The 26,909-nt window shown below is 39.0% G+C and overlaps 1 protein-coding gene and 1 pseudogene across 1 annotated transcript in view; one reads left to right on the top strand and one right to left on the bottom strand.

Moving 5' to 3' along the window:
• The window catches only part of SPMAP2L (sperm microtubule associated protein 2 like), a 38,118-nt gene that overhangs the window by 4,333 nt on the left and 6,876 nt on the right, over positions 1–26,909 (top strand). Inside the window, exons 2-6 of the mRNA XM_068974951.1 lie at positions 6,719–6,749; positions 10,473–10,538; positions 12,671–12,799; positions 13,967–14,104; positions 22,581–22,695. Of these exons, the coding sequence (XP_068831052.1) occupies positions 6,719–6,749; positions 10,473–10,538; positions 12,671–12,799; positions 13,967–14,104; positions 22,581–22,695 (479 nt within the window). The remainder of the gene's footprint in view (positions 1–6,718; positions 6,750–10,472; positions 10,539–12,670; positions 12,800–13,966; positions 14,105–22,580; positions 22,696–26,909) is intronic.
• Positions 1,237–1,699, bottom strand: LOC138082161 (small ribosomal subunit protein uS17-like; annotated as a pseudogene).

Raw genomic sequence — 26,909 nt, forward strand, 5'->3', positions numbered from 1 at the left:
GAGCTGTGCCTGAGAGAAGATCAAAGAAGAATGAATAGTAGTAACAATTATACGGCTTAACCTGTCATGTCAAAGAACATCCCAATGTCTGTTTACATGGTCATACCCAGCATAGAACTCGACTACTTGAAGACCTAAAACAAGCACAAATTTTAGTTCAGAAAGCTCTGAGAAGTAACGTAGGTTTTACTGGAGTATCTTCCAGGGAATTATACCATCTCATACAGAGCAAAGCAGGCTAAAATGTTCTTGAGACTCATCTCTTCCCAAGTCCCTGCCACCATGACAGTGCTTCCCCACAGACACCTTTCCTCTTCCTCTCAAGCGCCAGCTTGCCTCTCTCTTGCCCCCTAGATCTGATCTGAGAGGTGCTCCCTGACTTTCCTTGATAGATCAGTGGTGTCCCGGTCACACCTGAAAGCTTAGCAGCTCAAACAGGGGCTCCTTAAGAAAAAGGGGTAGAGGGCAAGGTGGAGAATAGTTATACTTTGGTACCTCATCCTTTTCATGTTAGAAACGCTTACTGCCCCCATCAGGGAACAGCCTTGATCGTGCTTCCTCCCAGCAGATGGCAGCCTTCCCCAGAAGATAGTTTGGAGCACAAGCCAGCTTGTTCCACTTGCTGGCTTGGTGGCAACGTGAGCAGTGTAGTTTGTGTGCTATGGAATAAAATACAGATATCTAAAGGGCATAGCACAGCAATACGTTCTGATTATCTCTTAAAGGGAGATGCTTTTCACCATCCTGCTCAGAATCCTTTCGGGGCTTCTTCCTGTCAGCCTTAGAATAAGAGGTTCCTCCAGGGCCCACTGATCTGACAGTGAAAGGTAGTCGCTCAGTCGTGTCCAACTCTTTGCAAGTCTTTGGACTGTAACCCACCAGGGTCCTCTGTCCATGTAGTTTTCCAGGCAAGCATACTGGAGTGGGTTGCGATTTTCTTCTCCAGGGGATCTTCCCAATCCAGAGATCAAACCCATACCTCCTGTGTCTCCTGCATTGCAGGCAGATTCTTAACCTGCTGAGCTAACATTGCTGCATGCAAGCTCTTTAGTTGCCGCATGTGGAATCTGGTTCCCTGACCAGGGATTGAACCCTGGCCCCTTGCATTGAGAGCACGGAGTCTTGGCTACTAGGCCACCAGGAAAGTCCTTGTATCACTCTGCAAAGTACTTTTTTTTTCTTCCTAATTGGGAAAATAACTTTATTTTGTTTGGAGTAGTAGGCAGTGGTCCAGTCTTAGAACTTCTGAAATTGCATCTTGGTCCCAGCAACCTTGGCGACCTCCACGTTGAAGCACACTGTCTTGTTCAGAGGCCAGCACTCACCCATTGTGGCAGTGTTGAGGATCTTGACATCCCTAAAGCAGGAGGAAAGGTGCACTGACATATTCTCATGGTACAAAGCAGTGCTTTTGGGTAGTGGAGGTAGTCTCAGTGATGCCAGTGGTCCTCTGCATCTTCATCTTAGCCACTAAACAGGATCCATGCTTGGATGGAGATGCTGCCATTGGAAAAGAAAGGGCATTTCTTCTCCATATATGTGCCCCCCGGGCCTCCTTTGGTGTGTTGAAGACCAGACCAATGTTCTTGTTGTATCGTGGGACCATCTCCTTGCCAGTTTCTCTAAGCAGGACCCTCTTCTTATTTTGGAAAATAATCAGTTCTGTTTCGTAGGCATGCCCAGTCTGAATGTCTGCCATCTTCCTGGCCACTTGAAAAAAGGCTCTGCAAAGTATTTTTGTCCTCATCTTACAGATGAGGAATCTGAGACTAGGTAGTTTGTCTGCGGGTGTATAGTGGTAGGACCAGCGTTCAAAGCTCCGTTGGTTTGATCCAAAGCCTGGAATATCTCAGTGGCTAGACTGGAGTGAGAGTGGGAATCACTGGGAGAGAAGAATGGGGAAAAAAAGTACTGTTGTTAATCTCTAGGAAAAAGGAGCTGGGAAATATTTTAGAAAGTGTTACTAGAGTCATGCTCAGGAAGGTCTGCCCCAAGGATGGATTGGATGTGTACAATCCTGCCCTCGCCCCCAAAGAAATATGGCTGCTTGAACCCTGCTATGCCCGAATCATGGCTCCGGCCACATTCTGGGGATTTCAATGCAAGCACATACTTAGTAGAAGAGGGAGCTTGATGCTATTGGAAAGAGCACTAAACTAGGAGGTAAGAGACTTGGAAGTTACTGTTGGTCTTGTCATAGATGCGTGTTTCCTCTCTAGTGAAATTGAGATGCGTGAACTAAGCACTCTCTACAGACACTTGTAAATGCTGAGAATCTGGATGTTAATACAACTGCTTAATTTGATACAGCAAGGTGTTACCAAAGTGAGATTACTATAGATTCTTGAATATAAGGAAAGAAAAAATTCTGGCCAATTTGAATAGATAATCTTTTAGGGAGAAAGACAGAATAGACAAACGTTTGTTTAGAATTGTGTTAACTTCGCTATACCTATAAAATTAAAATAACATTAAAATCAGTGATATAATTTAGAAATAGTTATTTCTAATGTCATATTTCATAGAAAAACAGTTTTATTCAACTTTTTCACTTGCATGCTTAATACCACTATGGTTACCTCTTGACTAATTTAACAGTTTTTCCAGAAAAATCATTTTTATCTCTACAGCTTTATTATAGAAATATTCAAATGCACCCAAAATAGAGAATGTTATAATATACCCCCATCTAGTTTTAATATTTATCATTTTGCTAATTGTTTCTCTAGGCGTTCTCCTGCCAACCCTTCCTACTATACACACATGCGTGAGCACGTGCACACACACACACACATTTTGGGGCCTCCTGTAGGACAAATTGTTTTAAAGAAAATACTAGACAGCATGTCATTTTGCCCATTATATCTTGTATGCCTTTCTAATTACTAAGGACTTTTTAAAGAAACGTATCATGTCAGACTTCCCTGGTGGCGCAGATGGTAAAAAGTCTGTCTACAATGCGGGAGACCTGGGTTCGATCCCTGGGTTGGGAAGATCCCCTGGAGAAGGAAATGGCAATCCACTTCAGGGCTATTGCCTGGAAAATCCCATGGACAGAGGAGCCTGGTAGGCTACAGTCCACGGGGTCACAAAGAGTCGGACACAACTGAGAGACTTCACTATATTCACTATATAAGTATCATGTCATTATTTGCACTTCAAATCTACAATTATTATTTATTACCATCTAATACCTGTTAAATATTTTAACTTCCTTAATTGTCTCTGCCTGCAATACAGGAGACCTAGGTTTGATCCCTAGGTGGGAAGATCCCCTGGAGAAGGAAATGGCAACCCACTCCAGTATAGTTGCCTGGAGAGTCCCATGGACAGAGGATCCTGGTGGGCTACAGTCCAGGGGGTCACAGAGAGTTGGAACAACTGAACGACTAATTTTGTTTTAGTTGTCTCAAAACTGTATTTTTACAGCTGGTTCATTTTAATTAGGCCTCAAACAAGGGTCACATGGCTCTTCTCTGTCACTCTTTAACACTAACTCTAATCCTCTCTCCCTTTTTAAAACACACTTGTTAGAAAAATTGGGTAAAATATCCCATATTCTGAATTTAATTTGTTTTTTGTGATGTCTTTTAACTTGTTCTTTTAGCTCCTCTGTTTCTTGCAAAGCATATAGATTGAGAGACTTGCTTAGACTGAAACTAAATTGTTTTGAGCAAGAATTTTTCATAGGTGATGCTATACTTGGGGACACACAGTGTCAGGCTCTCCCATTTGTGGTGATTCTCAGGTTGACAAGTGAGTTCAGATGAGGTTGGCTCCATCCCTCTTTGATAAAGCTCCTATCCACATTTCAGCAGCCAGTTTCAGTTTTTGCCTAGATTCCATCATAGCATTAGGGATCTGTGTTTGATGCTATTCCCGGCTATTGTTAGGAACCCAGTCATGTAATATAACAGAACTCTTAAAAAATTCATTCTGTAGCTGTACTTTTATCTTCACAATACAATCACCTCATTCTTTGTGTTTTGTCTTTCTTTTTGCTTTTTAAAATGATGTTTGTTTAAAGCAACATCCAGCGCTTAAGATTATAAAATTATATCACCAAAATATTATTAAATCTGTTTTCAATTTCTTTACCTCTTCCCTCTTTCGTAAAATACAGATTTAAACTTAATTGTATGGAGAGCTCTATAATTATTCCATTCTAGCATTAACTGAAATTATTTCAGGCTGCTGTGTTTTTGTTTGCCATTTCTTTGTTGGGAAAGTAATTGAGGAAGTGCTTCCTAAGATGAGTTCTTACAAGGACTTGCATGTAAGGTAACCTCTTTTCTGAGAAATAATTTTTGAGAATAAAATCTAGCCTTATATTCAGTTATTATGATACTTTACTGAAAACTTCTTATTTTTTAAAATTTATCTTGGTTTCATGTAATACATATATCAAAAATAAAATTTGAAGAAGGAAAAATCTAAGAAAATAAGATTTTCTTCATCTTTTCATTATCAAGTCTTATAATTTATTTAATGTGTGTGTGTATAAACCATTGAGAGACCTCACGAGAGGAGTTTCAGATTTCATATTAGGAAAAGTTTATGGCTTTTGCTCTCAGTGGTAAAATGTTCAGATATAATGGTACATGACTTTAGTTTACATTCTTCATTTTGTATTTTTATTTCCCTTCTCCGTCCACCTGTTTTTCTACCTGTTTTCCTGAATTTTTCATCTTAGTAATATCCTATTATGTGTTTATGTAAGCAATTTCAAGTCCTTTTAGAAATGAAGGGGAGGGTATACAGGCATAAAGAAATCAGTGAAAATACACGTGAATACATGTTCACAATTAGGTTCTCATTGCATTAATATTACTTTTCATAGTTGGAACCCTTAACAGTAAATTACTTAAACTTTACAATTACTCAAACTTAATAGTTACTTAAACTTTTTCTTTACTTATGGAAAGTTAAGCAGAATCCTAATTTAAAAATTTTTAGCATTCCTCTGGGTCATCCCAGTGCACCAGCCCCGAGCATCCTGTATCATGCATCGAATCCAGACTGGCCATTCGTTTCACATATGATATTATGCATGTTTCAACAGAGGGATGGAATGGGGAGGGAGGTGGGAGAGGGGTTCAGGATGGGGAACACGTGTGCACCCGTGGCAGATTCATGTTGATATATGGCAAAACCAATACAATATTGTAAAGTAATTAGCATCTAATTAAAATAAATAAATTTATATCTAAAAAAAGAAAAAGAAAATTTTTTAGCATTAATTATTTAATTTGCCCAAGATTGAACAGTTGAGTAAGTAACAAAACTGGGGTTTGAGCCATGTCTGTCTGATGTCAGAGCACACCCACTTTCATTTACCCTGAACACTCCAGACAGTACAAAATGTTATTTCAGAGCTCCCAGATATGGTTAGAAACTCCCCAGGAGAAACTGGAACAATTTGTCCTAAAGAAGCCTACTGTATAGGCCTTAGGATAAGGCCTATATTTGCCCACATTAAAAAAGAACTTCTAAACATGAATTAATTTGCTTCCATTTCATCTGTTTTGGATAATACAGGTGTATCCAGCTTTTTACTGCTGAAGATACCACCATTAACATTTTTGTGCATAAGTCTTTGCCCACACTTGTAGTTACTTCTTTAGAGGACTAAAGAAAGTACTCTGAAGTACTTCTAGAGTACTCTGAAGGACTTCTATTTTAGAAGTAGAATTAGGTTAAGGAAGATAAGTATTGCTGACTCATACACCAGATTATTTTTCACAAAATGAACTAATTTAAATATCCACCAGCAGCATGGAAGCACTTCATCTGATCCTTCCAGCGTTGTTATTCTTTGTAAAAACTTTTTGCTAATGTGATAGTTTTTTAAAAATCTCATTCTTTATTTGTATTGTTTTGATTCCAAGCAAGTTTGAACTTTTTATGTTTATTAGCCCTTCATATGTCTTCCTCTTCTTTGAACTCCTCTTCTTCGTCTATTTAACTTTTGAAACTTTTTTAGTGTTTTTCTTATTCATCTGTACTTTTATACTCTTCAGATATTAAGACTTTATCATTTTGTTACTACATATTTCTCCCAATTTGTTTTCTAAGGTTTATTTTTTGACACACATTTTAAGTTTTAATATTTTAATCTGTATGTTTCCTCTCTATCTTTCATCACCTTTAATGCAGATTAAAATCCAGTCATTAAGTAGATATTCTCTTATTTTTTAATTCAATTTTTTTTTTTTAATTTAACCATTTGATTGACTTGTGGTTTACTTTGGCAAGATGTGCTGTGCGTAGTCTCTTAGTCATGCCTGACGCTTGCGACCCCATGGACTGCAGCCTGCCAGGCTGCTCTGTCCACGGGGATTCTCCAGGCAAGAAGACTGGAGTGGTTGCCATGCCCTTCTCCAGGGATCTTCCCAACCCAGGAATCGAACCCAGGTCTCCTGCATTGCAGATGGATTCTTTACTGTCTGAGCCACTTTGGCCTTTCTCCCAAATAGTTATTTTTCCTAGTCCCTTTGTTTATTGATTTCTAATGGCTATTTTTATCATATCTTTCATTTTTAAAAAACTTATTTATTTGGCTGCCATGGGTCTTAATTGCAGCTTGGGAATCTTAGGTCTTCTTTGCAGCATGCTGGTCCTTGTTAGCCGTGGCATGTGGAATCTTTTAGTTGCGGTGTGCGGGAATATCTTTGATTCTTATTGAATCTTATTTTTGCTTTTCCTTTTCCTTTTGCAGATCCTGGTCCTTGTGACTTTGTAAGGAAACGGTAAGAGTATAGATATAGCACTATTTTCTCAGACTTTACCAGCTGAAAGGGGCACTCAGTCTGGGGCATTTGAAGTGAAAGCCTCTCTTGGGGGTTTTGAGAAGATTCCTGTTCTTTCCCTTTGTCATAAGGCCCTTTTCTAGGGGCAATTCCCTTGGGAAAAGGAAAGAAGAGAGATAAAGTGGTTAAGATAGAGATGGAGGAGAATTCTTGCTCAGTGTTTACTTGTCACTCAGTGCTGTGTGTGTCACTTAATAGGGCTGAAACTAAAGGTTAAGTCCCTAAAGGCACTTGGGATTCTGCACTGACCATCTCATGTCACAGATTTTGTGAAGCTCCATGTTAGTGTATCTCAGTCTCCTCTTGCCTCTAATTCAAAATTCAGTAGCTAATGAAATTTCAAGAAAGTGCCCTCTATGAAGAAAAAGAAATGTGTGGAAAATGTTTAAAAAAAATAAAAGTAAAAAAAATAAAAATTTAGAAAAATACTTAAACTTGAATAAAATAACCTATTCTTTCCATATGTCTCTATAATAAAATTGATTCCTTAGTTAAAAAATAAATAAAAAAGAGAATGAAAGTAAAATAAAGCATGATAGAGCAATCTTGGGGGGAAAAAAAAAAGAAATGTATGTGTGTGTGTATATGCAATGTATAAACTAGATGTCTCCTGAAAATAGATGCTTATTCTTGATTTGGTTAAGATATATTTAGAAAAGGTAATAGAATAAAATCATTCAGGAGAAAATACCAAAGGTTCATATCAATGGCTCATATAGATGAGAAGTAAGTAATACCAGGTTTGATTTTTTCACTCTTTTAATAAGTGAGTTGAAATTATTCATATTGTTATTGTTTACCATCTACATTTATTGTCATTGGTTGGACTTAGTTTGCGTTTTCTAAGTGCTATATTTTCTAGTTGTTTTTTTCTCACCTCTTTTAGGCATTAAATACTGCTGCCTTATTTTTATGCACTACTTTGCTGTTTAAAGTTTATTTTCTCACAGGAATCCTGAGAAGTTGATAGAGTGGATATAATCAACTAGATTTTCTGAGAGAAAGTGAAATTCAGAGTAATCATGTCACTTTTGTAAGATGACTAGGCCGCAAATCCGGAGAAGGCGATGGCACCCCACTCCAGTACTCTTGCCTGGAAAATCCCATGGATGGAGGAGCCTGGTCGGCTGCAGTCCATGGGGTCGTTAGGAGTCGGACACGACTGAGCGACTTCCCTTTCACTTTTCACTTTCATGCATTGGAGAAGGAAATGCCAACCCACTCCAGTGTTCTTGCCTGGAGAATCCCAGCGACGGCGGAGCCTGGTGGGCTGCCGTCTATGGGGTCACACAGAGTCGGACATGACTGAAGTGACTTAGCAGCAGTAGCAGTAGCAGGCAGCAAATCTGGTAGAACTAACCTTTACTGCATATTCCTGAATATCCACTTAAAATACCAAGTTACTTCAAATAAATGCATGCCAAGTGAGCAGACTCTCCTATTACTAAATAGACAGTGAAATCATTTACATCTGGAAAGTTTTTATACTTAAAAAGAGACTATGAAGAGTGTTTCTTTCAGTGTTTTTGTTTTTGTTGTTATATTATTTCTTCCTTTCATTTGATTGGTTAATTTGGTTTGACTCTGTGAGAAAATTTTGTTTTGTGCCTGTCCCAGTTCTCTAAATAATCTTGTTAAACAAATGTGCTGTACCTAATGGTTTTAAAAGAAATATTTAGTATAAGCAAAATATACATGGGTGTTCAGTCACTCAGTCATGTCCAACTCTTTGCAACCCCATGGACTATAGCCTGCCAGGCACCTCTATCCATGGAATTTTCCAGGCAAGAATACTGGAGTGGGTTGCCATTGCCTACTCTAGGATAAAGAAAATTGTCAAGTGTAAAAGAGCATTCTGACCGAAAGAAAGAATTATTTGAATTACCCCATCAATTCAGACATGAAATTGTTTCCTAACTGTTGCTATATAAACATATATTTATTGGTCTTCTCCTAAGGTAAGAATTTCCAAAATTTTTGTTAACTATTGGCAAACTACAGGAAATTAATTATCAATGAAAATATGGAACAGCAAAGTAATCCTCATTAAAAAAGAAATCTGCCTTCAGGAGTTCAGATCCTTCCACCACATTCTTTTGTTTCTGCACAGGATCACGAGTAGATGTTGTAAGGTAATGTAATATTTGAGAGAGAAGGCAAGCCTGCGTTAAGATGAAGAGATGTAGGTTGAAATCGTAGCTATGGTGACACAATGCACAATAAGTAAATGAAAAGGAGAGATTAGTCAGACCTTCACACAGGATTAGCAGGTGTTAATGAGATCATTTCCAATTAAAGTAACAATACAGTTTAACCATCTATATAAATAAATGGAGAAACTGTCAGTAGTCTTATATATAAAGTGATGCATTAAAATAATATTAATTAGGTGGTGAAGAAAAGATAGAAAGGGAAAACCTGGCTTAGAGGTGATGATGAAGCCAGGAGCTAAATTGCCTGCAAAGATTCATATATAAGAAGATGTTTTGTCTGCACTATAGTTTGCTTTTTCCTCCGCCTAGCTACCCTCTCTGGAAAGTTGGTTCAGGCCATCATAGCAGGGTTCGAACAGTACTTGCATAGCAAAATCATTTTTTTTAAATTGAGTAAGGTTGTAGTTATTTTTTCCCTGGCAGTGGACAGTATCTTCATTATTTCTAGACAATAGCAGACATGGCGTGGGGCAGGGTGCATTTTATCAATTACGTATGTGTGTGTTCAGTCACTCAGTCGTGTTCAGTGACTCAGTCGTGTCCAACTCTTTGTGACACCATGGACTGTAGCCCACCAGACTCCTCTGTCCATGAGATTTTTCAGGCAGGGATACTGGAGTGGATTGCCTTTTCCTTCTCCAGAGGGAGATCTTCCCCACAGAGGGATTGAACCTGTGTCTCCAGCATCTCCTGCCTTGGCAGATGGACTGTTTACCACTGAGCCACCTAGGAAGTCCATCAATTACATATCAAACCTCAAACACTTAACTGCTAAAGAATCTTTTGGTTATCTCAAATCACCATCACAATCTCATGTTTGAAAAGATTTGTTTTTATTGTTCAGTAACTTCGGCTGAGGATAGACATAATTAGTCACATAGCTTCAAACAGCTGCAAAGGAGTCTGGAAACTGTAAAGGAACACGTGGATACGTGGGGACCACAAACTGTCTGCTGTAAGTGGATTCAGGATAGTCCGGGAAGTCCAAGGGAGCAGAATAGAGCAGGATGGAGGTTGAGTGGTACCCAAAGTATATTTTGCCTATTCCATAGTTTACCTGAAGCCACAAATTCTGTCTGAAATTTTCCTGTACAGTCTCTTCAACATCCAGTGCTTTCAAGCATTTACAAACTTACTTTCTATGAAAATTGAGGGGTTTCGCCATTAAGTGTACATTTTACTTGGATTCTGCTGGAGACAGTACAGTCTTGGTTATATTGTGTATTTATTGTCTTTGTTTTATGGTATAGTATATTTTTAATGATTTTAAAAGTGAGAATTTTGGGTTCACAATATTTTGGAATACTTCTAGCTTTTTTAGTATTCTTCAAATCCTATATAATAGAACCTTGGTTTTTATTTCTCCCTCAGATGAGATTTGTTTGATTACATCTAATGTAAACGTATTTGTTAAGCATCCTCATTGAATTAATCTGCTGGTATTTGTTAGTTCTTTTTCTAGGAAGAGAATTCAAGATCTTTCTAGGCCTAAGAAACAATGGGGAGCCCCAGATAGGTAAGGTGATATTATGTAGTCTTGTTTGTGATGATTATTCCTTACATTCAATGAGTATTATCTTTTCCTGTCCGCTTACTCTGCATCCTAGCACCTCTGTGCTCAACTGGAGCCACTGAATCAGTATTGTCACCTCAGCTGAGTCAGCACATGGAAAGCGAACCTTAAGTCAGTAGTTCTCAAATTTGTCTGCACACTGGAGTCATCTGGAAAATTTAAAAGCTGACTGATTCTTGTGTTCCATCCCCAGAAATCTTGACTCACTTGGCCTGGGGCACAGTCTAGACTTTAGGAGTGTTAAAGACTTCCCAGATGATCCTAACAGGCAGACAGGTTTGAGAATCACTGTCTCAGGGCATTATTCTACACGCATGTGACACACTTGCGTCCATCCTCCGAGTTCGGGTTTGCCGCGTCTAACATCTGGTCCTATGTCTCTAAGCCTCTGCCGAGAGCATACCTGTTCTCTGGGGTCTCCAGCAGGCTGGACCCACTGGCTTTCCATTCCTGGTCACAGGACGTCCCCTTTTCTCTTTTGGTTCGTGAACAAAGCCTGATTTTTTTCACTGATCCATTGCTCTTTTATTTTCTAAATTAATGGATTTTATTTTTTAAAGCAGTTTTAGACTTACAGAAAAACTAAAGTACAGAGAAGGTTTCTGTATTACCACCCCTCCCCTGGTTCCCCCTATTATTAACATTATTAGCTTGCATTGAGAAGTGACAGTTTAGTCGCTTAGTCGTGTCCGACTCTTTGCGACCCCATGGATTGTAGGCTACCAGGCTCCTCTGTCCATGGGATTTTCCAGGAAGAATACTGGAGTGGGTTGCCATTTCCTTCTCCAGAGGATCTTCCCGACCCATGTTATTTTACAGAATAGTTTCACTGCCCTAAAAATTACCTGTGCTCCACGTATTGATCCCTCTCCCTCTTTCCCTTCTCTCCAAACCCCTTGCAACCACTGATCTTTTAAATGTATCTACAGGTTTACCTTTTCTGGAATGTTATGTAGTGTCGGAATGGTACAATATGTAAATTTTCAGACAGGCTTCTTTTGCTTAGCAAAATGCCTTTAGTGTTCTTCCATGGCTTTTCATTAATAGTACATTTCTTTTTAGCATTGAGTAATATTCCATAGTCTGGATGTACCATAGTGTACTCACTTACTGAAGGACATGTTGGTTGCCTCTGACTTGGTGCAATTATGAATAAACCTGCTGTAAATAGTCATATGCAGGTTTTTGTGTAGATAAAGGTTTTCAGCTCATTTGGGTAAAGACCTTGGAGTACGATGACTGGATCATATGGTAAGACTATGATCTTGGCTTTGTGAGAAACTACAAAACTGTCTTCCAAAGTGTCTGTACCCTTCCTACCACCAACGAATGAAAGTTCCTGCTGCTTCACATCTTCACCAGCATTGGTGTTACCAGTGCTTTGTATTTTAGCCCTTTTAATAAATGTGCAGACGTACCCCATTATTTTAATTTGCAGTTCCCTAAGGACATGATGTTGAGCATATTACATATGCTTATTTGCCATCTGTGTATCATCTTCTTTAAAATATGTATTCACATCTTTTGTCCACTTTTTAATTGGATTGTTTGTTTTTTTATGGTTGAATTTTTAAGAGTTCTTTGTATTTTTGAATGCCAGTACTTTATCAGATGATATAGACTGAATGTTTGTGTCCCCTCAAATTTTTACATGTTGAAATTCCGAGCCCCAGTGGGATGGTATCTGGAGGTGGGGTCTATGGGAGTTAATTAGATCTGACCACCTGGCACAGTGCTTCACCAAGGTGAGGTCACAGTGTGGATAAGTGGTGTGCCCATTTTATGATGATCTTACTGTAATTACAGCATCCAAAACATGATGGCAGAAACAGAACTGTCTCTAATAGATTCATTTTTGGTTATCACCTTTTAAGACAGTAGATAAAAGAGCCTTGTTCTTGTTTTAACTTCCATAAGTAGTTTATCAGCTCCTGATGCCTGGAAATTATAAAATTTTATAATAGAGATAGTTCTTGAAGTGAAGTAAAATCAATAGAGAAGCCACCAAGAGCCATTTCTAAGATGTCAATTATCAGTGAATTTTCTTACCTTTTTTTTTTTCTGCTTTTTAACAGAAAACTGTTTTGGGGAAATCAAGATCCTATTCGCCCTGTTTCCCGGAGTGCTATGAAGGCTCAAATGACCCAAAGATTAGAGAGCCTTGCCCAGCCTAAGGAAGTCTCCCACAGATATGTACCTAACAGGTTAGTATTTGTGTATTACCAGGTTGTATGTTTTCAGAAACACAAAATTTACTAAAGATTAGGGATTCTATATCCATTTCCAACCTGATGCTACAGTAAAACTTTTCCAGAGCAACATCTAATATTTAGCTACTGCAAACTTGTATTATATCTTACAGTTTCTTGGCTTATCATGATTTTGATTTTTTAATAAAATGAGGGTGTTATGCAAGGATATGTACCATAGATGGGCTTCCCAGGTGGTGCTAGTGGTAAAGAACCCAGCTGCCACTGCAGGAGACAGATGAGGGTTCAATCCCTGGGTCGAGAAGATCTCCTGAAGGGCATGGCAACCCACTCCAGTATTCTTGCCTGGAGAATCTCTTGGACAGAGCAGCCTGACGGGCTACAGTTCATAAAGTCGCAAAGAGCTGGGCATGACGGAAGCGACAGCACGCACACAAGTACAATATATAACACTATTGTGTTATATACTATATATAGTACAATATATAACACTTATTTTATTCATGAAACTATGAATTTTGTATAGCACCTATGGGCTTGGTTATAATGAGTTAATTAGGGCATCTAAAAGTAATAATGTTGTTAAGACTTTTGATGCCCTTTGCAAATTTGTTTTCATTGGATGTTTGTTGAATGACTGGACTTTCCTAGTTGGCGCTTTGAGGAAAGATGATAAGGTGTGGGGAGGATGGGTACAGGCATCAGGGAAGTTAAAGTAAAGAAAAAAGGGAAGATAACCATTATGTGAAGTTTGGTTTATATGATAACTGAGGTAGCCACTTCTCTACCTCCTTCAATATACAATTTAGTTAAAAGTCAGCAAACTTTTTCTGGAAGGGGCCAGATGTAAAGTTGGCCATAAATTGTCTGCTGCAACTCCGAGAAAGTACCTATAGACATATGTAAACAATTGTGCCTGTCTTCCAATAAAACCTTAGAATCTTTACATCTATATTCGTAAGATATTAATCTGTAGTTTTCTTCTAATGTCTTTTTTTTTGTAGTGTCTTTGTTTATGGTAATGCTGTCTTCATAGAATCAGTTGGAAAATATATAGAATGTATTACTTCTTTGTGGGCTCCTATTACACTATTAGACTGCTTGGATTTGATCATTCAAATTCATGCCTGTTTCACTCACTTTCTCTTCTACAACTTGCAGGGTTCAATATTATTATAGCTGCGGTAGAGAGTCTGTAATCTGGGAGATCCCCTCTCCTGCACTGTTTTGCCACCCTTCCAAAAGGATCCAGCAGCTGGCACAGCCCAACAGATTCAAGAGAGGGTACCTAACAGACAGGTAGAGTACCTTGAGAATCTCTATAAATTCTCATCTGATTTGGTGACTGTCACAATATTGTTGTTCTTATTTGAGTATATGCAATTTCACAAAATAGAAGTCCACTTGGTTTTCAAAGGATCAGAGTGAAAAATCAAAAGTTTGCAGCAATTTTAGGTAATCAGAAGATCATCATCAATAATTATATTTGACTCAAATTGTAGCGAAGCTAAAATTCATACCATACTCACCATTGTCAGCCAATTCAAAACTATTCAAATGAAACATTACAGGTTTTTGCAATTCATGTTCTCTTATGCCCCTGTGACTATAAATGCTCTTCCTTTTGCTTTAAATGCTGGATTTCTACTTGTCTTTAAAAGATCTCTGGGTTGGGAAGATCCCCTGGAGAAGGGAACAGCTACCCACTCTGGTATTCTGGCCTGGAGAATCCCATAGACAGAGGACCCTGGCAGGCTACGGTCCATGGAGTCACAAAAAGTCAGTCACAACTGAGCGACTTTCACTTTAAAAGACAGCTTAGGTGATACCTTCCACATGAGAACTATGATTGCAATGAGGTTATTGGGGAAAATGTTAGGTTGTATTAGTGGAATATGTACAAGGTTCACATACAGAAGTGTGATGCTACTACTGTGCACTACTTTAGTCAGCGCACATTAGGTGTGTATGTCCACTCATGGATGTTATACCTTAAGAAACTGATAATAAATTTGAGACTATTCAGATGGGAATGAATAAGATGTTGAGTCTTCTGGAAAGTGTTATATGAATAATAGTTAGGAGAAATAATATGTTTAACTTAGAGAAGACACCAAAGAAACAGTGATAACTGTGTTTAAAAGGTGATAGCTGTGTTTAAAAGGTCAGCATCTGAAAGGGGAAGGGAATATCAAATTAAAGTTACTTAATGTTGATTCTAGAACTTGAAGTAGAACAAGGAATTTATAGAGCAGCCAGTGTCACCTAAGTGTACAGAAATCTTTCTGATAGCTATTCAGTAGGGAAAGTGTTTATCTGGAGAAATCAACTGCTATCTCCACCTAATTCCCTGAAAATGTTCAAGCACAAACAGGGATGATGACTTTCAGTTCAGTTCAGTTCAGTCGCTCAGTCATGTCTGACTCTTTGCAACCCCATGACTCACAGCACGCCAGGCCTCCCTGTCCATCACCAACTCCCGGAGTTCCCTCAAACTCACGTCCATCAAGTCGGTGATACCATCCAGCCATCTCATCCTCTGTCATCCCCTTTTCCTCCTGCCCCCAATCCCTACCAGCATCAGAGTCTTTTCCAATGAGTCAACTCTTCGCATGAGGTGGCCAAAGTACTGGAGCTTCAGCTTTAGCATCATTCCTTCCAAAGAACACCCAGGGCTGATCTCCTTTAGAATGGACTGGTTGGATCTCCTTGCAGTCCAAGGGACTCTCAAGAGTCTTCTCCAACACCACAGTTCAAAAGCATCAATTCTTCGGCACTCAGCTTTCTTCACAGTCCAACTCTCACATCCATACATGACCACTGGAAAAGCCATAGTCTTGACTAGACAGACCTTTGTTGGCAAAGTAATGTTTCTGCTTTTGAATATACTATCTAGGTTGGTCATAACTTTCCTTCCAAGGAATAAGCGTCTTTTAATTTCATGGCTGCAGTCACCATCTGCAGTGATTTTGGAGCCCAAAAAAATAAAAGTCTGCCACTGTTTCCACATCTATTTCCCATGAAGTGATGGGACCAGATGCCATGATCTTTGTTTTCTGAATGTTGAGCTTTCAGCCAACTTTTTCACTCTCCTCGTTTACTTTCATCAAGAGGCTTTTGAGTTCCTCTTCACTTTCTGCCATAAGGGTGGTGTCATCTGCATATCTGAGGTGATTGATATTTCTCCCAGCAATCTTGATTCCAGCTGGTGTTTCTTCCAGTAGAGCGTTTCACATCATGTACTCTGCATATAAGTTAAATAAGCAGAGTGACAATATACAGCCTTGACGTACTCCTTTTCCTATTTGGAACTAGTCTGTTGTTCCATGTCCAGTTCTAACTGTTGCTTCCTGACCTGCATACAGATTTCTCAAGAGGCAGGTCAGGTGGTCTGGTATTCCCATCTCTTGAATTTTCCAGTTTATTGTGATCCACACAGTCAAAGGCTTTGGCGTAGTCAATAAAGCAGAAATAGATGTTTTTCTGGAACTCTCTTGCTTTTTACATGATCCAGTGGATGTTGGCAATTTGATCTCTGGTTCCTCTGCCTTTTCTAAAACCAGCTTGAACATATGGAAGTTCATGGTTCACATATTGCTGAAGCCTGGCTTGGAGAATTTTGAGCATTACTATGTGGATTTTAAAAAATATTCCTGCATTCAGGGAGTGGTTGAACTGGAAAACTTGAGTCTTTTTCCATCATAAAATCCAGCAGAAGTGGCCCAGTTAGTCCACAAAATTTGCTTATTTATCAATTTATTCAATAAAATCCATTAATTTAGTTAAAATATACATGTAAATTTGGTAGTTATAGATTTCAATCTATAAACTAAAAGAATCCTTGTTTGTCATCAATTTTTGAGAGATTTTTGATGTTTCATATTAACCTACAATACCTAACTGACATTTATAAGACAATATACCCAATAACAGCAGAACACACATTCTTCTCAATTGTACATGAAATATTCTTTAGGATAGATCATATATTAGGTCATGAAACAAATGTCAATAATTTGAGAAGAATTGAATTCATATAAAATCAGTTCTCTGACCACAGTAAAATGAAATTAGGAACCAATAGCAGAAGGGAAATTTTAAATATGTGAAATTAATACCTTCCTAAACAAAAACAATGGGTCAAAGAATGAATCACTTTGATATTAATAAAAATGAAAACACAATATACCACTACTTACAGCTAAAATAGTGATTAGCGGGAAATTTTAGCTATAAATGCCTACATTAAAAAATAAAAGATTGAAAACCATAATTTAACCTTCCATCTTAAGAAATTACAAATGAAATTCAAGCTAATTCAAAAGTAGCAGATAGAAGGAAATAATAAAGATCAGAGTAGAAACAAATAGGAACTAGGGAAATGGAGAAAAATCAACAAAGTGGAACATTGGCTCTTTGAAAAGATCATCAACAATGACAAAAACACTTTGGCTAGACTTAACAAGACAAAAAGATTCAAGTTACTAAAATCATGAAAGATAGGAGCTTCCCTGGTGGCTCAGTTGGCAAAGAATCCACCTGCAATGCAGTAGACCTGAGTTCAATCCCTGGGTGGGGAAGATCCCCTAGAGAAGGAAATGGCAACCCACTCCAGTATTCTTGCTTGAAAAATCCCAAGGACAGAGGAGCCTGGTGGGCTATGGTCCACGGGGTTGCAAAGAGTCAGACACAACTTAGCAACTAAACCACCATGAGAGAAAGAAAGGACCTTTCTAAGGAATAATATGCAAAAGAAGAGTTACTACTATTGACCTTATAGAGATAAAAAAGGATTATAAGGGATTACTCTGACCAATTATAAGGTCAACAGATTAGATAACATAAATGAAATGGACAAATTCCTAGGAAGACAAACTACTGAAACTTACTGAATAATAGAAAATCTCAAAAGACTCATAATAAATAAAGAGATTTAATTAATAATTTTTAAAAACTTCCTATGAACAGCTCAGGAACAGATGCCTTCAATGGTAAACTTAGTGATATGTGTAGAGAAGAACTAACACCAATCCTTCAGTTTCCTCCAAAAACTAGGTCATGAGATCCATATTATTCCTGACACCAAAACCAGGAAAGGTCATTACGAGAGAACAAAATGACAGACGATATCTCTTATGAGTATATATGTAACAGTTCATACCAAAATACTACCAAACCAAGTCAAAATATACATGCAGCAGTCCATACCAGAATACTGAGAAAACAAATCTAACATATAAAAACAATTATACACCATGACAAAGTTGGATTTATTCCAGGAATGCAAGAATATATTGAGTTCAGCATTCTGAAATCAATGTAGTACACCAAATAGAACAAAAAACCTTCTTCAGGAGATGGGAATACCAGACCACTTATCTGCCTCCTAAGAAATCTGTATGCAGGCCAAGAACCAGACATGGAACAGACTGGCTTCAAATTGTGAAAGGAGTACATCAAGGTTGCATATTGTCACCCTGCTTATTTAACTTATATGCAGAATACATCATGCAGAATGCTGGGCTGGATGAAGCACAAGCTGGAATCAAGATTGCTAGGATAAATATCAATAATTTCAAATATACAGATGATACCACCCTAATGGCATAAAGTGAAGAGGATCTAAAGAGCCTCTTGATGAAAGTGAAAGGAGAGTGAAAAAGCTGGCCTAAAACTCAACATTCAAAAAACTAAGATCATGGCATCTAGTCCCATCACTTCATTGCAAATAGATGGGGAAACAATGGAAACTGACACTTTCTTTTCTTGGGCTCCAAAATCACCACAGATGGTGACTGCAGCCTTGAAATTTAAAGACGCTTGCCCCTTGGAAGAAAAGCTATGACCAACCTAGACAGCATATCAAAAAGCAGAGACATTACTTTGCCAACAAAGGTCCATCTAGTCAAAGCTATGGTTTTTCCAGTAGTCATGTATGGATGTGAGAACTAGACTATGAAGAAAGCTGAATGCCGAAGAATTGATGTTTTTGAACTGTGATGTTGGAGAAGACCCTTGAGAGTCCCTTGGACTACATGGAGATCAAACCAGTCAATCCTAAAGGAAATCAGTCCTGAATATTCATTGGAAGAACTGATGTTGAAGCTGAAACTCCAATACTTTGGCCACCTGATGGGAGGAACTGACTCACTGGAAAAGATCCTGATGCTAGGAAAGATTAAAGGCAGGAGGAGAAGGGGACGACAGAAGATGAGATGATTGGATGGCATCACCAACTTGATGGACATGAGTTTGAGCAAGCTCCGGTAATGTACAGGGAGCCTGGCATGCTGCAGTCCATGGAGTCGCAGAGTCGGACATGACTGAGCAACTGAACTGAACTGAATTGAACTGAGCATGATTACCTGAATAGACTCAAAAAAAGAACTTAAAATTTAACACACATCATACTCAACAAACTAGGTATCAAAGTGAATTTCTTCAACGTGATAAAGGGCATCTACAAAAACCCACAGCTAACATCATAATTAATGGTGAAAGACTGAATGCTTTTACCCTGAGATCAGGAGTAAGACAAGAACATCAGCTCTAACCATTTTTATTCAACATCACGTGCACATGCTCAGTCACTAAGTTGTGTCTGACTCTTTTGCAACGCCATAGACTGTAGCCTGCTAGGACTCACCTGGCCCTGGGATTTACCAAGCAAGAATACTGGAGTGGGTTGCCATTTCCTACTCCAGGGTATCTTCCCAATCTAGGGATCGAACCCATGACTCTTGCATTGGCACATGGGTTCTTTACCACTGAGCCACCAGGAAAGCTGCCATTCAACATCATACTACAGATTGAAGTCAGAGCAATGAGGCAAGAAAAAGAAATAAAAGGTATTCAGGTTGGAAAGGAAGAAGTAAAACTCTCTCTTCTCATACCTATTAAAATTCTAGCCATCTTTTTCGACCCCATGGACTGTAGGAGCCTACCATGCTCCTCATGGGATTTTCCAGGCAAGAGTACTGGAGTGGGTTGCCATTTCCTTCTCCAGACGATCTTCCCAACCAATGGATTGAACCTGGGTCTCCCACATTCTAGGCAGATGCTTTACCGTCTGAGCCACCAGGGAAGTCCTAGAAATTGGCAAGGTGATTCTAAAATTCATATACAAATGCAAGAAACCTAGAGTAGCAAATAAATAGTCTTGAAAAAGAAGAGCAAAGTTGTAAGACTTACAGCTTCTGAGTTGAAAACTTGCTAAAAATCTGCAATACTCAAAACAGTGTGTTACTGGCATAAAGATATAGATCAATGGAAAGATCAAAAGACATACAGATCAATAGAAAAGAATTGAAAGTCCAGAAATAAACCTTTATGTTTATGTCAATTGACTTTTGACAAGGATGCCAGGAAAATTTAATTGAAGAACAACAGTCGTTTAAACAAATGGTGCTATGATAACTGATTTTTTTTTCAGTCGCTCAGTCGTGTCTGACTCTTTGCGACACCATGGACTATACAGTCTGGAATTTTCTAGGCCATAATACTGGAGTGGGCAGCCTTTCCCTTCTCCAGGGGATCTTCCCAACCCAGGGATCGAACCCAGGTCTCCCACATTGCAGGTGGATTCTTTATTAGCTAAGCCACAAGGGAAGTCCAGGAATATCAGAGTGGGTAGCCTATCCCTTCTCCAGGGGATCTTCACAACCCAGGAATTGAACTGGGGTCTCCTTCATTGCAGGATTCTTTACCAACTGAGCTATCAGGGAGGCCCATGATAACTGGGCTTTTCATTCCTTGTATGTTTGGTGTGAAGTAGGGGTCCAAATTCATTCTTTTGCAAATGACCCCTACTTCACACCAAGCATAAAAATTAATTCAAAATGAATCACAGACCTAAATATAAGAGCAAAAATTGTAAAACTCTTAGAAGAAAACATAGGCATATATCTCTGTAACTAAGCAGTGGCTTCTTAGATATGACCCGAGAAACACACGTGACAAAAAAAGTACAATAAATTGGACTTCATCAAAAGTAAAAACTTTCTTTGCATCAAAGGGCACTCTCAAGAGAATGAGAAGACAACTCATACATTGGGAGAAAATATTTGCAGATTGTATAAGGGACTAGTATTCAGAATATATATATAAATAATTCTTAAAATTGTACGAAAAAGACAACCCAATTTAAAAAATAGGCAAGGGACTTGAATAGACATTTCTCCAGAGAAAATATACAATAAACCAAAATGCATATGAGAAATGCTAAATATCATTAATCATCTTGGAAATGCACATGAAAACCATGAGATTCTACTTCACACCCTAGAGTGTCAATAATAAATATACATAAAATAACTTGTATTGGAGAAGTTGAAACCCTCATACATTGCTGGTGGGAATGTGAAATGGTGAAGCTTGGGTGGAAAATAGTTTTCCAGGTCCTCAAAATGTTAAACATAGAATTATCATATGATCAGCTACTCTTAGGCATGCACCGAAGAGAATTGAAAACATGGTCACAAAAAAACTTGTACATGGTTATTCACAGCAGCATTCCAAAATAGCCAAAAAGTGGAAGCAACTCAAATGTTCATCAGTGGATGCATGAATAAACAAAATATGACAAGTCCATATAATGTGATATTATTCAGCCCTAAAAGAAACAACAATTGATACATGATTTTTGAAAATATGCCGAGTAGAGTAAGCCACACACAATAAGCAACATATTTGTATGATTTCATTTATTTGAAATTTCTAGAATAGGCAAATCCATAGAGACTGAAAGTAGATTACTAGTTCTAGGGATGATCAATGGAGTAATGGGGAAGGACTGTTAATAGCTATGGGATTTCTCTTTAGAGCATTGAAAGCATCCTGGATTTAGGTAGTGGTGATGATTGCACAATTTTGTGAATGTTCCAGAAAGCATTGAATTGTACATTTCAAAAGGGTAAATTCTATGATATGCTAACAACATTTCAGCTTTTAAATCTAACAGACTAATCCTAGAGGGTAATCGTATTTGAGAAAAACTTTTTTCATACTATGTTTGTAGGTTTGTTGCTTGACAGATCTCTGTTCTGGAAAAGGCATATATAGGGAAACCACTATGATAATCGACCAGATTGCTGGGAGTTATGGCCAGTACTCTCAGACTGCACTGCAGAGGAGTGTACCACAGAAGGTTCTTGATAGTAACTGGAATTTTTATCTCAGGGTTTTAATATGAGGTTTTGGTAGACAGTGAAGTGTTTTTTAAACTGCAAGTCTTAACCCATCAGTGGATCATGAAATCAATTCCAATTATTTTCTTAATGAAATCAAATGAAATTTTAAAAATCAGAATATATTGCCTAGGGAAAGCATCATTTCATAATCATTTAGCTTCAGATATGCAAATTTACATATACTATGTCATAAAATCTTCCCTGGTGGCTCAGAGGTTAAAGCGTCTGCCTCCAATGTGGGAGACCCAGGTTCGATCCCTGGGTCGGGAAGATCCCCTGGAGAAGGAAATGGTAACCCACTCCAGTATTCTTGCCTGGAGAATCCCATGGACTGAAGCCTGGTAGGCTACAGTCCATGGGGTCGCAAAGAGTCAGACACGACTGAGTGACTTCACTTACTTAGTACTGTGGGTCATAGTAAAACAACTTTGAGAAACACCAATCTAATAGAGCGTGAATGATTTGGGGAAAAGATGCTCCTGAGATAGAAGCAATATATATATAATTGATTGGAGGTTAATTATAGCAATGAAGAATGGAGTTATGGTTCTTCCAGTGATTATATTTCATGTTCCATTTGCCTATAGACCCTTCAGTGATTACTTAATAAGAGATTCTCTTCAATTCTCTGATCCTTCTCCTCGGATATTACGACTCTCAGTAGCCAAAGCCACAAATCCAAACTATGTTCCTCCAAAAAGTGTAAGTGGGTCTATATGTGAAAGACACAGTCCTATAGACTTTGTAACCTGACTGTAACTGTAATGTCTTCCCTCTTATTTCTAGGTGAGTATTTTTCTTTTCTTCCTGTTTATTTTCCCCTCTCATCAAATGAACTTTTCTGTCTCCCCTGTGCCTAATATATCAGTCAGGATTTGATGTAAGAAGCAGATTCACGATGAGTATTATGTTAAATTAACCTTAAGAAATTATGGGAGCTGATGAGAAGTCTATGGGAGACTGTCATAGCAGCTGGGACTTGGGTCTGGTCATAGACCTAGGAGAAATGAGAGAGAGTAGGGGCAATTCAGAAGTTCCCTGGAAAATGCTTCAGTGGCCATTTCAGGTTCTTCAGTCCAGGAGAGTCTCACCTCTTCAGACAAGGGAGGAAGGCTCAGGATATTCAAGGGTACCCAGCTTCACTGGAATGTGCCCTTATGTTTCAATTCCAATTTTCAAGGTCCAATTCCTTCTCAATCTTAACTTTAATTCCTTAACTTTAATATAGGAAATGATATAAGTTTGGGAATTCAATTTGCACTGAACTACACCTATTCACCGGAGAAGGCAACAGCACCCCACTCCAGTACTCTCGCCTGGAAAATCCCATGGACGGAGGAGCCTGGTAGGCTGCAGTCCATGGGGTCGCTAGGAGCCGGACACTACTGAGCAACTTCACTTTCACTTTCATGCATTGGAAAAGGAAATGGCAACCCACTCCCGTGTTCTTGCCTGGAGAATCCCAGGGAATCCCAGGGACGGGGGAGCCTGGTGGGCTGCCGTCTCTGGGGTTGCACAGAGTCGGACACGACTGAGGCGACTTAGCAGCAGCAGCAGCACACCTATTCACAGAAGTAGATTTTGAGTTTGGTTTTCAGTATTTTCAGTCCTGTGACCATAGGAGATAAGGATTTATGAAGTCACAAAAACTTTTCCAGTCTCTTAACTACACCTTCAAGTGGGAATTTAAAGCCCTGAGCTGATAATTCTTTTCTCAATTTCTCCAGTGCACTTAGAGGCAATAAACCAACCCCATATACTTCTTTATTTCATTTGGTTACCCAAATGTTGCTTTCTGTTTTGTCAATGGATGCCATGGACTACCAGTGTCTTTTTTTTTTTTTTTTTTTGACCCCTGGCAATAGAATCATTAATAGCTTTAAATCTAATCTGCTCAGAGAACAAATTCCAGATAGTCTAGAACTAATATAGATAGGTATGCTGCTGCTGCTGCTAAGTCACTTCAGTCATGTCCGACTCTGTGTGACCCCATAGACAGCAGCCCACCAGGCTCCACCATCCCTGGGATTCTCCAGGCAAGAACACTGGAGTGGGTTGCCATTTCCTTCTCCAATGCATGAAAGTGAAAGCGAAAGTGAAGTCGCTCAGTTGTGTCTGACTCTTAGTGACTCCATGGACTGTAGCCCACCAGGCTCCTCCATCCATGGGATTTTCCAGGCAAGAGTACTAGAGTGGGGTGCTATTGCCTTCTCCGAATATAGGTATACTTCAGAGATATTTTGGGTTCAGTTCTAGACCACGCCAATAATGCAAATATTGCAATAAGCCAAGTCACATGAATATTTTTGTTTCCCAGAGCATATAAATTTATGTTTATACTACTGTAGTCTATTAAGTATGCAATAGCATTATATCTAAAAACCCAATGTATATACTTTCATTAAAAAATATTTTACTGCTAAAAATTCTTAACCATAATCTGAGCCTTCAGTGAGTCATAATCTTTTTGCAACAGTAAAGTCAAAGATCACTGATCACAGATCAGCATAATATAACAGTAATGAAAAAATTTGAAATGTTATGAGAATTACCCAAATATGACACACAGATTCAAAGTGAGTAGATGCTGTTGGGGGAATTGTGCCTATAAACTTGCTTGATGCAGAGTTGCCACAAACTTTTAATTAAAAAAAAAAAAGACATTATTTGCAAAGTGCCACAAAACACAGTATGCCTGAACAGAGGACGCATCCCTAAGTTCTGATCTGGTTATCTGTTGCTTTATACCAAACCACACCCAAACACAGTGATGTAAAACAGCAGTTATTTTGTTATGCTCAAGGATTTAAATAAATTTTTTTTAATTTATTTATTTTTGGCTGTGCTGGGTCTTTGTTGCTGCACAGGCTTTTTCTAGTTGCAGAGTTGTGTCCTATGTTGGCAGGCGGATTCTTTACCCCTGATTCACCAGGGAAGCCCACTCTGCTCAAGGATGTTATGAGTCAGCAGCTCTGACAGGGAAGCAGGTATGACGTGTCTCTGCTCCATGATGTCTGGAGCCTCAACTGGAAGATTTCTAATGGCTTGGGTGTCTCAAATGGTAGGGAGCTGAAATCAACTGAAAGCTCCATAACTGCCTTGGTTGGCCTGTGGTTAACAAAATACCGTAGACTGGGTGGCTTAAATAACAGACATTTCTTACAATTCTGGAAGCTGAGTAATCCAAGTCAAGGTGCCCTTAGATTCTTTTCTTAATGAGGACCCTCTTCTGGGTTGTAACAGCCATCCTCCCGATATGTGTCCCATGACCTATGCTTTGTATGTAAGCAGAGAGAGTTCTGATCTCTCTCCCTTTTCTCATAAGCACACTAATCTCTTTATGGAGGTTCCACCCTCACGACCTCATCTAAACCTAATTATCAAAGCCCTCACCTCTAGTGCCATTGTATTGGGGGTTAGGATTTTAACATAGGAATTTGGCTGGAGGTTGGAGGGGTACTGAGGGAGTGGATATAAACATTCAGTCCATTGTGGTTATTCAGTCACTAGGTCATGTCCAGCTCTTTGTGACCCCATGGACTGCAGTAAAACAGGCACCTCTGTCCTCCGCTATCTCCTGGAGTTTGCTCAGATTCATGTCCATTGAGTCAGTGATGCTATCTGACCATCCCATCCTCTACTGCCCCCTTCTCCTTTTGCCTTCAGTCTTTCCCAGCATCAGGATCTTTTCCAATGAGTTGGCTCTTTGCATGAGGTGGCCAAAGTATTTAGAACTTCAGCATCAGTCCTTTCAATGAATATTCAGAGTTGATTTCCTTTAGGGTTGACTGGTTTGATCTCCTTGAAGCCCAAGGGACTCTCGAGTCTTCTTCAGCACCACAATTTGAAAACATCAATGCTTCAGCACTCAGCCTTGTTTATGGTCCAGCTCTCACAGCTGGAAAAACCATAGCTTTGACTAGATGGACATTTGTTGGCAAAGTAACATCTCTGCTTTTTGATATGCTGTCTAGGTTTGTTGTAACTTTTCTTCCAAGGAGCTAGTGCCTTTTAATTTCATGGCTACAGTCACCATCTGCAGTTATTGTGGAACCCAAGAAAATGAAATGTGACATTGTTTCCACTTTTTCTCCATCTATTTGCCATGAAGTGATAGGACCAGATGCCATGATCTTCATTTTTGAAATGTTAGCCTTTAAGCTATTTCTTTCACTCTCCTCTTTTACCTTCATCAAGAAGCTCTTTAGTTCCCCTTCACTTTCTCCCATTAGAGTGGTCTCATCTGCATATCTAAGGGTGTTGATACTTCTCCTAGCAATCTTGATTCCAGCTTGGGATTCATCCAGCCAGGCATTTCACATGATATACCCTGTACAGAAGTTAAATAAGCAGGGTAACAATATACAGCCTTGTCATACTCCTTTCCCAATTATGAACCAGTTAGTTGTTCCATGTCCAGTTCTTGACCCACATACAGGTTTCTCAGGGACAGGTAAGGTGGTCTGGTATTCCTATCTCTTAAAGAATTGTCCACAGTTTAATGTGATGCACACAGTCAAAGGCTTTAGTGTAGTCAATAAAGCAGATGTTTTTCTGGAACTCCCTTGCTTTCTCCATGAAATGATAGCTTGCAATTTGATCTCTGATTCAGTCCATTACAAAAACTATTTGTAGTGCCCCCAACTGGAATGACTTGAAGGTTAAACTTGGCTGGGACTATTTACAGGGTCACCTTTGTATGGCCTTTCTATGTGGCTTAGACCTCTCTCAGCATGACAGCTGTATTCTGAGAAGGAATATCCTAAATTATAATGTTCCAAGGGTGAGCCTTCCAGGAGAATCAGGTAGAAGCTCCATGTTTTTCTTATGATTTGGCCTTGGAAGTCACATTATGTCCCTGCAGGCATACTCTGTTGATTGATAAAGGTACAAGTCTGGCCAAATTCAAGGGGGCA

The sequence above is a fragment of the Capricornis sumatraensis genome, chromosome 7 (genome assembly GCF_032405125.1).
Source record: "Capricornis sumatraensis isolate serow.1 chromosome 7, serow.2, whole genome shotgun sequence".
Taxonomy (NCBI): Eukaryota; Metazoa; Chordata; class Mammalia; order Artiodactyla; family Bovidae; genus Capricornis; species Capricornis sumatraensis.